At 45.4% G+C, this 15,016-nt stretch overlaps 1 protein-coding gene across 4 annotated transcripts in view; it reads right to left on the bottom strand.

The window, feature by feature from the left end:
* The window catches only part of ESRRB (estrogen related receptor beta), a 123,325-nt gene that overhangs the window by 7,915 nt on the left and 100,394 nt on the right, over positions 1-15,016 (bottom strand). For all 4 annotated transcript variants that reach the window (XM_079308572.1, XM_079308571.1, XM_079308573.1 and 1 more), the window contains 3 exons: positions 7,715-7,825; positions 6,932-7,093; positions 853-1,122 (listed from right to left, as the gene is read on the bottom strand). In XM_079308572.1, coding sequence (XP_079164698.1) covers positions 853-1,122; positions 6,932-7,093; positions 7,715-7,825 — 543 coding nt within the window. The remainder of the gene's footprint in view (positions 1-852; positions 1,123-6,931; positions 7,094-7,714; positions 7,826-15,016) is intronic.

The following is a 15,016-nucleotide window of genomic DNA, read 5'->3' as shown; positions in this document are numbered from 1 at the left end:
ACTTATGCAAACAGACTTTTGTTTTTTTTTTTTTTTTTTTTTTAACTGAGAGAATGATTAATTATTAGAGTCAGCTGCCAAGCAAGATGAAGATTCCCCCTTTTAATCTTCCAGCTTCACATTGGATGTTTTTCTGTAAAGTAACTTTAGCCAGGCATAGATACTGGTTTCAGTGCTGGGCTGCAAGGGTGAATTCTGTGACCTGCATTATGCAAATTTGGCAAAGAGATCTGATGTGAGTCAATGAGACTCAGGGGATGTAGAGGGAGCCCTTGTCACACAGTAGCTTAGCAGTTTCCCTTTCAGATGGGACTCCTTAGCAAATCTGTGTCTGGCTGGCTTTGATACAATGCAGCCTGCTGGATTGAGGGCTGCAATCTGCATCCACACTGTCTCCCAGATAAAGGGGGATACAGTGTCTCTGGTACCTCAATGTCTCCAGGACAGGGCCAGGCAGCCCAAACCCCACAGCATTTTGAAACTGGGATGAGTTTCCCCATTTGCTGTATCTTACCAACACTGCTGAGGTGATGCAGGTGTGGCACACATCCCTTTTCTGAGCTCATGGCACTAGAGTTAGCTTGCTAGTGGAAAAGACCTCCACAGACCCTTTTATTGCCTGAAACCAGCAACCAGTCCATCCCTGTGTGTTTCACTCCCTACTACAGGGTCAGAGCACAGGAAGCAGCAGGAAGCCTCATTTCTCCCTGCTTTCCAGCTTAGAGTGGAGCTTTGAGAATGTTGCATGACACAGGCAGAGGTTCCTAGGCAGCAGGCTCTAGTCTCCCCCCAGGTCAAATAACAGAATGAGCCTTGCTGCCTGGTTGCAAGAGTGGCTGGGCCAGGCTGTACCTGAGTTGGCAAGGGCCAGAGCTTTGAGCGTGACAAACTCCTCCTTTTCCACCTTGAGCTTCTTGTAGCGGCGCACCAGCTGTAGGATGGCCAGGTAGAGCTCCAGCAGCCCTGTCAGACGAGAGTGCTCTTCATCCATGATGTAGTCCTCAGCATAGACCAGCTTGTCCTCATATGGCAGGGAGCGGTACACAATGCCCAGGATGAGAATTTCCATCCAGGCACTCTGCAGAAGGCTCATCTGGTCTCCAAGGGAGAGGTTGGAGAACCCTGCCAGGGCAAAAGACAAGCAGGGTCAAATGGGTGTGCAGTACTAGGGACCTTAGTTTCCCTGAGATTCAAACCATGCACTCGTCCCTACTGACCTGCTGCTTTAAAAAAGCCCCAAACAACTCACTAAAGTGACCCTGCCTCTGCAGCAATCAGCACACACATAGCACACATGGACCTTACCCTTCCCTTTGCTCCTATGCCAACCCACAGCCTCAAACTGTAGTCCTGATCCTCTGATTGCATTTATGGGAGGCCAAGGTTGGTGACAACCTCTTTTCAATGACCACTGTTTCTTTCATAGCAACTCTTTTCAACCAGTACTCTTTTGTACCATTGCCTTCCCTCTCTTCCTCTGCAGGTCTCGCAGTCCATTTAGCCTGTCCCAGCTGAAAAATGAGCAGAGAAGAGCTCCAGATGGCAGAAAAGAGGCCTGAATTACAAGTATGCTACAATCTCACATTTTGGCAAAGGTGAGAAAAGGTCCTGCCACAACAAAGTACTGAAATGTGTTAAAAAATGAATACATTTGTGAACAGAATCCTCTTCTATTCCTTATAACACTCTAAACTCTATACCAGCAGCTCTGCCTACAACCCTACCCAGAGACAGAATTCCTTTGTGCTGCCATACAAGTACCTAAATCATAGCCAAACCTGGTAGCAATGGAACCAGCCCCCACAGCAAACCAAATATTCTCACAAAATACAGAAAGAGCAAAGATAGACCCTGACAGTCTCAGAGTTCACTTGAGAAAGTGAAGAGGACAAAAAATAGAGGCAATGTCCACCTCAAGGTGGGGAAAAAAGTGCATGGGAAGGAAAATTGTCTGTTATGCCTTCCATACCTGGTACCCTTGAAGGCCAGATCATGAAAGATCCTGAGAGATGTAACAGTCATTACAAACAAGAATGTCATGCACAGTGTGTTGGTCCTCTCTAGGACCTCTCATGCTTTTGCCCAGCATGGACAGGCAGAAATTGTGTCTTTTTGGGAGCCCCTTGCTTCTAGAGGTTCCTAGGGCTGTGAAAGAATGGGACACCCAGACATGCCCCAGCTGGGAGGGTGATGCTCTACAGCCTCCCCAGGCAGTTTTCTCCCCAGATGCATATGAAGCCTTGGTGATCACCAAGTGACCTCTGAACTCATGAGCCTCTATGCAGAAGATTCCCAGCTCTGCTGGCTGCATGCAAGGTTCAGCTGGACTTCTTTATCCCACAGCCCACCCTGCTCATAGCTCTTGGCCCCACACTGGGCTTATGTAGACAGCCACCACGATGATCATTTGATTTCTCTTGTTATCAAGTTGGCAATTAACAAAAGAGCTGATGATTGCTATATTGACTGACTGTGGGATCTCCTTTTCTATCTGCACTATCTCAGCTGGGGAAGGGAAGGCAGAAGGGTAGGTTAGTGGTATTTATTTATCTCTACGCCATGTTTTGTGTTTGTGTTGCCAGGGGAAGCAAAGGGTGATAATGGCCTGGCAGCCCTTGGACATCCAATTTCCCTTATCAGGCCACTGAATAGAAAAGAGGCCCCAGGCCACATTAATTAACAGATACCAATCAGCTGTCACGTGCTGTGTGTGCAAGGTCTGAGGGGAGCAGTGGGTGGGAGGGAAGAATCAATAAACCATTGGGGAGGAGTGCCAGAGGGAACAGCTAAAGAGGAGTTCAGGCTACTGGGAAGAAGAGCTGCAAATCCAGCTCCATGACTGTGAGACTGATTCCTGTACAGCACAGGCTGTGCTCCACACAGCCCTGAGGAATCCCACCTCTTGCTCAGGCTGGGAGGTGGGTGCCTTGTCCTTTATCTCACCCTTCTGCCCTGCACTCAGAGCTGTGCTGCTCTGGAATGCAGCTCTCCTGACTCAGTCCAAGTGCAGGCTGCTGCAGCTCCAATGTTTGGGATCCTGTCTCCACAGCTCAGCCTGCTGCACAGGGAACTGATGAGGTTAGCCTTGAGATCAGAATAAAGGTGCACAGCCACTGTTCCACTCTGTAGAACCTGAGATGTCTCCTCTGGTCATCCCTTTCCTAGCACTGACCACAGAGATAAGTCCAGCATTTGGGCTGCTGCCTTAAGTCTGTTTTCTGGATCAGTCACATGGCCTTTCTGCATCTTCACTCCCCATCTAGATTAGTAAAAGCATTAGGCCATTGCCATGTTGCCTGTGAACAACATTTCTTAAAGATTGAATCACATAATAGACTAAGAGGATCCAGGACAGGCATGGCTTGTACTTTTCTGTTACAGAATTAAGAACAAAAATTGATTTAATGCTAGCAGTAGCCTGTACACACAGCATCTCTATTAACTGCCCTTTCCCAGAGGCTGTTGTGGCAGGTGAGAACAGGAGATACCATATTTTACCTTTTGCCAAGAAGAGCAGAAGAGCCAGCTGTAATTGCCCCACCCACCTGGGAAAGCCCCTGGCCAGAAGCATTGCCAACAGCTCCAGCAGATGGGTGGGAAGAGAGAGCACTATGGTGTCAAGCCTGGACTTGAAATGTCTGACAGAACTGGGAGCCTTTTCCTCCAGCATTCACACATGTGGAGTGCAAGGGCTAGTGGACTATCCCTGAATCACTGCAGCACAGGGGAAATCATACAACTCCCTCATCCTATAAGAGTTGAGATCAGGGAAAGTAAATGTTAATTTCACCTGCCAAAATCACAGGTTTGCTATTTATTACAGGATTATAACACTGGGGAACCTCTAGCTGTGAAATTTTCTGTCATCATACAGCTCTCAGGAATTGCTAGAATTCAACTGTTTTGCATTCTTGAGCTATTGATGGCCCAGCATCCAGAAAATGCCCTTAGTGATCCATTTCTTGCTGCTTTTCTCAAGTCTGACCCTGAAAGGTGCTTAATCTACCACTGTCCCAAAAGAGAAGCCCCTGGGTCTAGCACAGAGCTGCATACATATTTCCCTCCTTCCCAGGTGCACCTTGAGAAAAGCTGCTTTATTTGCAATAGCTGATGTGACATTCAGGTTGGTGTTTTCTTAATTTTATTTTTTTTTATTATTATTTCAGTGGTTTGGCAGTGGGAGCTCCCAGAATTAAAAAAAAAAAGAAAATCACATAATTTGTGGCAAGTGGAGTTCATAATCTGTTAATTTATTATCATTTCTGTCATCCTGGAGGGCCATTAGCAGAGGTAATAAAAGGAGATGTAATTATAGGATCTGAGGCCACTCCAGACACAGCTGCTGTCACTCCACTTGCCATATTTCATTCTGTGCTAGTACTAATGTCTTCCTGGTGAGAACAGCACAACAGCTACCCTGGGAGAGCCTTCATCATCACCCCTCAAGAGAAGTCTTGTCACCCTGCACCAAAGCAAGAAGAAAAGGTGAATGTTGTTCCAAGACAATTTCCATGGGGGGAGAGTGAGTAGGGGAGCAATGTGGGGAGGGGTGTCATACAGAAGAGAACAACCCCACATTGGCTAGGTGTGCCTTTTGAGCTCATGGCCAATAAGGTTGTTGAACTAATAATATTTGCTAAACATGATTAAATCATGTTTTATTGTTATCACAGGAACGTGTGCTTAAGTTTTACTGATTTTATTTGCTAATCCTGTGGGGTAGAAGTTTGTGTTGATACCTAGAATCCTTCAGGGTTGATATGACTTTAATGTCACATCTTTCTTTACTAATTGCAGTGTAACTACAAGGCAGGAATATTTGAGTTTTTCTCCTTTCTCCATCCTTCTCTGACCAAGAGTTTATGCACACAGGAAGCAATGGAATGTTTTGCTCAAAATTCTTGAAAGGCAGAAATACAGGGTATAGATAATTTAGACACCTGGCAGGCTCCTGGTCCTGCCCTGCTCTGCCCCCTTGCTGCATAACTCAGTATGTTTCATACTTGTTGCAGAACTACAGAGTTTTTGTACCATTATTATAAGCTATATTTTATTATCTTTTTTTTTGTTTCAGTACTGCTCTCTTATATAACAATTCTTGAGCTCTTGCCTGTGCACAGTCCCCTTATAAAATACTGCTGCTGGTCTGAACTGTGCCAGGCAGATTACTGTGGCTCTTGCTGTGTTGTAGGGCCTTTGATAGGAAAGGAAAATGCACAGAGAAAGAGATGATGGCTGGTATGTCCTGATTTCAGAAAGGAGAGGAAGAGTCCCTTTCACAGTACAGGAGCAATCTCTACTACACTCCTGTTCTGGGGTTGTATTGCCAGGATGGAAAACTCTGTAGGAACTCAGTCCATCCCACAGCTACAATGCAGGAAACTACAGCAGGGCACTCTGTGTGAAGAGAAATAGCCAAGGTTAGAGGGATGTACAACAGCACCTCACTGGAGCTAATTGCATTGCATTAAAACCACTCTGGTAACACAAAGTATTGGGTTAGTAGAGCAATCCAGGCTGAGTTCTCTAATAATCACTGTAACCCCACTTGTGATGAATCAGCCTCAGATGGATTCCTGCACTAGTGATGGGTATAATCCCTGCAGATATGGCAGATCTCATGTAAGAAGGGCAGCACCAAGATTAAGATCTCAGAAACATTGTCCTGAAAATGTTTCTTCAGACCATCTCATAACAATCTATAATCCATATAGCCCAGAAAACCATTAACTCTCAAGTCCCAGGAGAAACACTCTACAGTAAAAGAGAAGCAGCTACCAAAAAGCCAAAAGAGAAGCAACAGAAACAAAATATATGGGAAAACTATATGATCACTCATATTTAGATGCTTCATCAAAAAATGAAGAATTTCAAGCCAAGAAGCAAAGCATAACAACACAGACCCATGCAGTGGAAGACATAGACAGCATGCAGTAAATCCTGTGATCCTGTATCAGAGGCCCATATATTCTCCTGACAAAAGGACACAAAGCAGGAGATAGCTGAAATGAGCTGTTTATAGGTTTAGTGAGCTGATCACAGTGAATGTCTGAAGCAATCTTTGGAAAGCAGCCTTGTAAATCCAAGGATATCCTCTAAATTCCCTGACTAGCCTTTTCCACACACAAATTCCATCTCTATGTTTCGGTGGGGTTGAAAGAGACTAGAGAGAGGGGAGCATTTCCTGTTCCAAATCCAAGTCTGGGAAGAACCCAGAACTCAACACTGAGGGTCATATCTGCTCCTTCAACCTCATCCATCCTACCTGCAGGTGTGGGACACTTGTTATATCACTCAATCACACAGGCACACACTGCCTATAGTCAATGAGCCTCCCAAGGCCAGTCACACTGCCAGTAAGTTGTCCTCATTATTTGTTAACAAAGAAGCCTTGAGATTCACTGGAGATAGCATGTCTATGGCAATGGGATTTGTTCTGTGACAAATCCATTATGACAAGCTTTCCTGAAACTGGACAAGAATGCCCACTGCTGAGAGGGTGTGTATTTGCCTTCTTATTAGCAATAAAGTCCAGTCACTGCCATAATACTTAGAAACACAGCAGACCTAGGTCATGTTGATGTGGTGCAAAACCATGGAAGTCCACCATACCATGCCTAAGGCTGTTTCCCAAGTGCTTTCACTGGGCCACTCAATGCTAGATATGACAGAGAACTTCATTCTATCATATCAAAGCCTTCTGTATAATCCCAGAGCACACACACGTACAGAGATCCATTTATGCACCTCCATCATAGGCTGCATTGGAGCTTGTTACCAATGACAGCCCATCACTAGCAGTTTTTTGTAACAGTACTTTTCACCCATCACTACAGGGAAAAGTCCTGCTTGAGGCCAAAACTGATAAGCACAGAGGTCAACAATAGCTCCCTTTGCTGTTCATGTTTCACCCTTGAAATTCCCCATTTACCTGGGATGTGCTTTGCCCAGCCAATGATCACCACCAGTTCCCTGTCTGCCAGGTCACAGAGGGTTGTCAGGGCTTTGATGTCGCTCTCCGGCATGGTTGGATCAGGCATGGCATAAATCTTCTCTGGCTCAGCCACCAGCAAGTGGGAGACGATCTTAGTCACTGCACATTTCAAAGGAGAAGCTGTTGTATCTCTTGTGACGTAAGGTGAACCCTCCTGGGATAAGACATGACTATGGAGCCCCTGGACCTCAGTAATGGGTTAGGTCACAACAGAAAACCACCCTGCAGCTACACAAGCTGTAGTGATCTGTCTATGCCAAACCAGCTGTGCACAGGGATGACAAAAGCAGGAAGCTGCTGTAATGTTGTCAGTCATTGTCCCAGGTAGGTCCAGTAAGGGGAGAAGGAAGTATCAGCAAAAAGTTGATGGGAGATGGAAAAGTTTAGAGTTATGGGTAGTATTGAAGAGAAAAATCAGCATGGGACGGGTTTTGTTAACATGGCTTGGGTAAAGGGAAAGATCAGAATATCACTAAATGGATTTACATAATCTCCTAGGAAAGGTCTGGTATTTAACCTAGGGACAATGAATACAGTACCTGAGCTCTACCTAGGCCTGTCTAATTATCTCTACACTATGATTGTGAGAAAAAATTCAAGTGCTGTTGACTGATACAGGAATCATAAGTGACAATTGCTACACTGTACTTTTCACTGGGAGACCAGTGAAAAGAAATATAGTGGCAGCTCAGAGGACCACAATTCAAGATCAATACATACATGGCTTTTTAGCTGGGGGAGGGATCTGTAAGCTCAGGTAAGTGCTGCTCTCAGAATCCAGTCTCCTTTTGTATTTCTGACGGCCTCCACGAACTCGATCCAGACGAACACCTGCAGGTACAACCAAAAAAGTCCTCATGATTCCTTAGTGCCTTACAGAACCTTGACATGAAAATACTAAAATTTGCTAAGTAAGATATTCCCCACACTCCAGGGAGCTTCCCTCTCCCAAACACTTGAGATCTCAGCTGAACACATCAATCTCAATACCAGCTAGACTGCCTCCAGCTCTAAGTATGCTGCTCTGAGCTTTACTTTTATTCAAAACATTAATGAAGAGAGAAATTAACCCATTCAAACTCTTGAATCACTATAAATCTGATGGGCAAATGAAAAGCTTCAGACCTCAATGCCCTCTCCTTGACCCTGCTTTTAAAAAGAAAGACTTTAAATGTCAATCAAACTTGAAGTTATAAAAATAAGCTTTTAGATTGTTCTTAAAAATGAGAAGTTAAATGTTCTGTGACCTCTCAGTGTTTATATTTGAAAAAAGTGACCTATAGCAAACAGATAATGAACTATGAATTCAATGAAGATGTTTCAGCCTTGATCAAGTAAGGCAACTGTAGTACAAGTAGAATCCAAATAAATAGAAAGAACCTTGACTACAATGAAGCAATGATAAAGATGAAGTAGGGAGACACTGAAGAATTTGTTGCAGCTCTTTCAAAGTACAGTGAACAAAACTGGAAACTGCACTCTGAAAAAAATTCCCAGTGACTGGGAAGTACCAGTGATTGTCACCATGCAAAAACCCATAGCATCATCAATAGACCAGAAACAGCAGCTAAGTTGTCCTATTAGTATAAAATATGATGTTAAAAAGAAACTCTGAAAAAACCCTACAGATATTTGTGCAGTTGTCTGTTATTTCTGAGCAGCCATATGGACTCTGATAATCAGTCTGTGAAATTTGGGTTACTTAGTCTTGCTGGGAGAAACAATTTTAGGAAAAAATCTTTCAAGGTAAATGTAGGAGCATTTGATTAGACTAAAATTTTGAATTTACACTATACAACTACTTCCTCAGAATCACACAGGAGTTTATCTAGTATGATCATGGGAACCAATTATGTGATACACTTACTAATCACATTAAGCCATTAATATTTTGCAATCATAGTGCTACATAAACACAAACAACTAAAAGCAAACACTCATCAGTTTTGAAGTGACACTTTTTGAACAACCTGTACACCTGAAAAAATCTGCAGTCAGCTGGCAAACATTCTACCCTGGAAGGGGGCATATCTGTCACACTGCATTTCAACGCTATGTTTGCTTACTCTGTCAGGGAAAAGAGAAAGCTTTTACTGTGATGCTCACACCAGCCACACCTGCACCACCTGAAACCACTACTTACAACAACATCTACATCCTGATACTCTTCAAGGCTAGAGCACCAAAACAATTTGGCTACCAATTGCCCCCTAAGCAGCAAGGCTAGCAGGCCAACAACACTCAGTCTGGCAGCACTATCTCCCACTGAGCAGGAGAAGCAGGAATGGGCAGAGCAAGGGAACTCTGCTGTAGGTGGCTGCTGTGGGAGGACAGCAGATGGTGAAGATGGAGAGAAAGGTATGAAGCTGATATAGGTGAACTCAGGTCACATGGAGTAATTTCTTTACCCTGTCCCATCTTCTGTTTCTTACTCTGTATGGAGAATTCACTGACATCCCTAAGTCCCACCTTTGTCTTCCATTACATGGTATTGTTTCTGAAAATGTTGCCTATTGCTGCATTTACTTCCATTTCCAGTGGCAGGTAGCCTGTGGGCAAGACTCCTTCCCAGGAGCGCAAACATGCTTCAGAGAGCAATTTCAAAAAGGAATCCCAGACCTGAGGTTATCGAGGGAGATCCCTGAGGAACAGCAGTAATAAAATTCTGGATGAAAAAGGAAATTTTCATTTCCATCCATGCTTTCTTTCCCTCTATAAATGTGCCTTGGTTTCTTAAGAAACAAGCCTATATTCCATGCTTTGCTGAATGAATGACACCTACCTATAAGCCAAGAGAGAAGGGAGTGACAAATTTCTGGAACTGACAGTAAACCAAACAACCAGGTGAGAAAATTAAAAGGGTCAGGACTACACTGTTGGAAGATTATAGAGGAATCCAGAACAGGCTGCCAAGGGTTCAGGACTGAATCACATCTTCCCAGGACTGTCCTAGATAAGGATCACAGGTGGGTGCATTCCCTCACACCAGTGGTCAGAGGGAGGGAAAGAGGGAGATGCCATTCTCAGCTGGCATAAACCAACACACAGACCTCCAGGATGGTTTTGCTGTGCAGTTTGCTAAGCAGTGGGGAGGGGGAACTAGGAGGAATAGGGAGGGAATGGGGGAAGGAGCCTGTTTCCTCCTCCCAAGGAGAATGCCATCCTCAGTGCTTGGCAGAGGGATGGCTGCACAGGTTGCAGCAGTATTAGGGACCCTCAATCAGATTATAAGGACACAAGGGACTTAAGTGCATTAAAAAAAGATAAGAAAGATGCAGAGAGATTTACCCTCCATCCCTCCTTCCCCCACTGAGCCGATAGAGGTCTGTTTGCCCAAGGACTTCAGCTTGTTAATTTTGAACAACTGTTTGTCCTCCTCTTGTTCCCCTTCCTGTGTGACACTCCTTGAGGCTAACGTTTTCAATCAGCACTTGCAGAGCCACAGTTCCACGCTGTCATCATCAGCTGCAGAGCTGGTGAACAGGCTGAGCCCCACACAGCACATCCCAGTTCCAGCTGCTGAGTGCAGTGACCCACAGGAACTGCAGTAAACAAAAGCATTTCAACCCTTCGAGGCCCTGACTGAGACATTCCAGATATAAGCATCATGGTAAAAACCTTTTTCTAAAGATCTGACAGCCTAATGGGTCAAATCTAGATGGAAGGGAAGGGCATGTCCAACAATCAGTACCTGTGGTATCCAGGTACTCAGGTTAATGCCTGCTGCTCTGCTTGATTTCCTCTGTGCTTGATTTTAAGACAGACAGGCTGGTTACAGTGCAGCTCTGAGAGGGACACTAAACTACAGACATTAAAATGGAGTGGGGAGGTGTGGTGGGTGAACCCAGAGGAGGAGCATGAAGGAAAACACTGAGCAGAGAACTGGAGGGGAATGTAAACTGGGATATGAATGGAAGTGAGAGAGTATAAGGAGAAGGGAGACAAAAGAGAGAGGGCTGGAGCAAGGCTGAGGGGCACACACACTGTAATCACAAGGGCAGGCTTCACACCACATGTGCAGCCACCTGAGTGTTAACTGCAAGGTGAGACAACCATGCATGAGATGCAGCTGTCCATACTGAAGACTTATATAGGATTTGGTACTGCAGCCTCACAATAAGACAGCAGCAAAATAAAACTCCTGCACAAACACTATGCTCACGTGAATAACAACTGGCCAGTTCAAAGGAGAGAAGACATCCTACAAAAGTGTCACCACCACTGCACCCCCTTTGTGTTAGCAAGGGGGGACAAAGTTTGGAAAGCACCAGCCCTTGATAACTTATCTTGCTGGCCGTTCCTTAAGGCTATCTATTCTGGAAACATGCCCTCTCCTCCCATTCCTCTGTATGGCAAGAAAGTGCTGCTGTTCATTCAATTTTGTTACCTTTTGAGAGACCCTGAGTAAAAATCCTCCTCATCTGACCTAGCTATGGAGCTGACCCTGGTGTACACCACAGGAACTGAGTTCCAGCTCCTGGCAGGTTGTTCTCAGCTCCCCTGCCTGTCCAAGACCCTCGGACCTTGCAGGGAGGAGGACAGGGTCAGGACTTGTACGGGACTTCTCAGCTCAGCATCCTGCCTGGGAGATGGATGTCAGTTTGCTAAGTGTCCTGTGGGTGCCACTCGTGTTCCAGGCACTCTTGCAGAGAGTCTGTGCCAGCACCAAGCCCCTGCAGTGGGAGAGCTGATCTGCTGATCGTTCAAGCTCCCTGCATTTCCCTGACATGCCCCTTGGAGAGACGTCTGCCCGACAACTTTGGGATCAGATGTCCCCTTACTGACTTGATAACATCAGGCCTTGGGGTTTTTTTCTTAATGGAAGTAAAATAATTCCATCTTTTTTTAAAAGCTGGACCCAGGCCGAGACTGTTGGAAGTAAAAATAGCCAAGTATGCAGAGGCGACAGCACACAGAGTCAGGTTTAGTTTCTCTTTTATTTTCTGGGGACTAAAAATACTTTTAAAAGCTCTGTGAAGCTAAGCCCTGGCCAGTGGGAAATGCAGTCAAGACCCAATATCAGCTGTCGTGTCAAATTACCAGCCTCACCTCACTTTCCATCGAGTCCTATCACATGCTCAGGGATTGATAGGAACAGAAAGATCTATCTTGCCAAAAGAGCCAAGGGAGGAGCCAAGCTGCAGGGTTTGCATGGTACAGTATGTGTCTAGACCAAGAAGGACACAACCAAAGGGAACACAGGACAAGTGCTAGCCAGGAAGATGAAGGGCTGCTTTTGCTGAGGTTCCCTGATACACTAGCCAGGTCCTGTGTCCACTGCCCACCTAATCCTTGGGCTGCTGTTCCCACACTGCTTGCTCTCCCAGGGTCTGAGCTGGGGTGGTGCTCTGTAGCTAGCAGAGCACCTATCTTTGGGAGCTGTATCCTACATGGGTTGGTACTGCCCAAGGAAGCTGGAATGTATAGGCTAAGTGCAAAGAAAAAAGGAAGGAAGAAGGGTTGTATCCAAAGCGTCTCCTACAAAATTTCCCTCTCCTTTCTGCTCTGAACTTTAGGAGAGACAACAGCATGTGGTAATCGGATGAGTGAGCCAGGAGGAAACCTATCAATGAAACAAAGCAGAGATGACCATTAAAAGTCAGGCCTGCCAAGATGGAGAAAGAAATAGACTGTAGGAAAAAGGATCTCTGCCTAACAGGAATGGAGAGGCTGCAAACTGGCTAGGCTCTCGTTTGTTACTCAGATTCCAGCTTGGGAATGAGAGAAGATCCCTTTATACTATTAGGCTCTAACACTGTAGCCAAAAGAGGCCAGCCCCTAGAGAGCCTTCTGGTAGGTTACTGATGCTATTACCCAACTCATCTGAAATAAAGGAAAGCAACTTGAGGGTCACAGGTCAGCACTGCCAGAAGAACCCAGTGATTAGGCTGGTGAAGGTGAACAAGCCTGGAAATTACACTTGGAAAGAGAGGGTGGAGAACAATCCGGGGGTTGAGGGGAAGTGGAGATGGAAATCCATCTCCTGTGTTAAAACAGCCTACAGAGAAATTAGATCAGTTCAAGTAGGATGCTGCAGTCTCTTCCACCTTTGATGGTTTCAGGGTTATGCTAGTCAGGTAGGAAAGTTTCTTCACTGTTGGGCTGACTGAAGAGTGCCTGGACTCAGAGAGACAGGTTAGTGCTGTGATACCTGATGACACCTGGTCCAGGGGCTCCCAGGTGACCCAAGGTATCATCTCCTCACACACAGAAACACAAGCAGCACGTCCCAAACAGTTGGTCCAGAGCATACAGTCAGGTGAAACCCACACAGTTTGCAAACCAGTCCTTCTCCTCTGCCAGTGCCAACTGCATGGCTGCCAGCTCTGCAGGGCTGTCTGCAGTGCTAGCCACTGCTGTCTCTGAAATGTACATCTTTCTCCCCAAGCTGAGCCCCTCTCACTTTGCTCCCTCTGAAAACTCAGGAATTAACAAGGGCTTCAAGGGCAAATGGGTACAAAGAATATCTCAGTACCTTGTTCTCTGCAACAGCTCTCTGTAATAAGCCCCACACCCACATATTTACCCTGTGCCCATGGTCCATGCAAACTTTCTCCTTTGACTGCTTCCCCTCCCAGCCCTCCAAACAATCTGAAGCAGGTCAGCAGCTCTATTGGTTCTGCCACTCAGGGCCACAATGCCTGCACAACAGAAGGCTGAGGGGCACTGTGCCAAAGGAACAGACACAGGCACGTGCCTGCTCAGAAAAGACCAAGGTTGCCTTTCACAACAGGACCTAAAAGATGACAAAGCCTCAGCCCCACTGACTTTCCAAGAGGTAGAACTTAGAAATGAAGCTCCAGTGTTTGCTGCCTAGAGGAACGTGCAACCCTAGGTGTGATTTAACTTTGATAGCTCCCTGCTGTGCATTGGGCTCCCTTGAAAGGCAACAGAGAAAAAGGCACTTCCACATTCAGTTCACTGGCCAGACACTTACCTGAGGAGGCATCATGGCAGATACTTCTCTTCACTGACTACCAAGAGAAACCCTCTGGGGTAAAGCCAGTGCTATCTCTAGTCCAGTTCTCTGTCTCAGTGTATTCAATAGAACAGATTTTGGAACAGGTAGAGGAGCATAAGCATGGATCAAGAACAACAATTTTTGATATGTGACACAATGGAGAGGCCCCCACCATCATATGGAAAGAGCTTTACTTATGACAGAGATCCACAAAGGTGAGGAGTTTAGACCCACCATGCTCTGCTTTGTCCAGCCTGTAACAGCAACTCTGCTTGAGCCTGGAAGCATTTCCTCAAGTCCTCACCTCAGCAGTGGCTTTTCTAATGCTAAGAACTACTGTCCACTTCTTACTGAATTCTTAAATTGGAACAGCTGTGCCAGGAAGTTCTGAATAAAGACCCTCTCAGAATATCCTGCAGGTCAAGGACCGGCACAGTCTTCAAAAGTGAGTCAGGGAAAGGGATTGAGAATCTCAGCAGAGCTGAGTCACTGGTGCACACAGGTGATTGTGCACACTGGTGCACAGGCCTAAAGTTACTGTAGAGCAGTGGGGGCATATATTCAGTCCCATCCCATTCTTGTTCACCTTGGAAGTTTTACCTGCTGTGTTGTCAAAACTGCCTAAAAGCTTCTAGGACAACAGCTGAGTTCTAAAAATTCCAGAATGGTTGCTGCAGTTTTTATCTGCTTCCTCTTTCCTGTATGTGTTATAAGAGCACTAAGCACATTTTGGGTGAAAGAATACACAAAGTATTTATTATAAACCTATGTAGAGGTGATGCCCTTCTGAACTCACCTAGATGTATATTGATGGAACCTGGACTTCAGTGTTTGAAAGAATGGAGATATAGCCAGGTATAGTAAGAACCACAAAATTCAAAATGAATGAGAGAAACCAAATTAAATAGATTCATAATCCATTAGATAAGGGAGAAGGTGTAGGGATGGTCCTGGATGTGCCATTCTTGTGTCCAGAAAACATACATCAAGTTTACTCAGCCCAATGTGCAGTTTGTGAACAGTCCATCTGCTGGAGCCTCCTCTTTGGAGAATTACCATCA

The sequence above is a fragment of the Erithacus rubecula genome, assembly GCF_903797595.1.
Source record: "Erithacus rubecula genome assembly, chromosome: 6".
In the NCBI taxonomy this organism is placed as follows: Eukaryota; Metazoa; Chordata; class Aves; order Passeriformes; family Muscicapidae; genus Erithacus; species Erithacus rubecula.
This window is presented reverse-complemented; position numbering and strand designations above follow the sequence as displayed.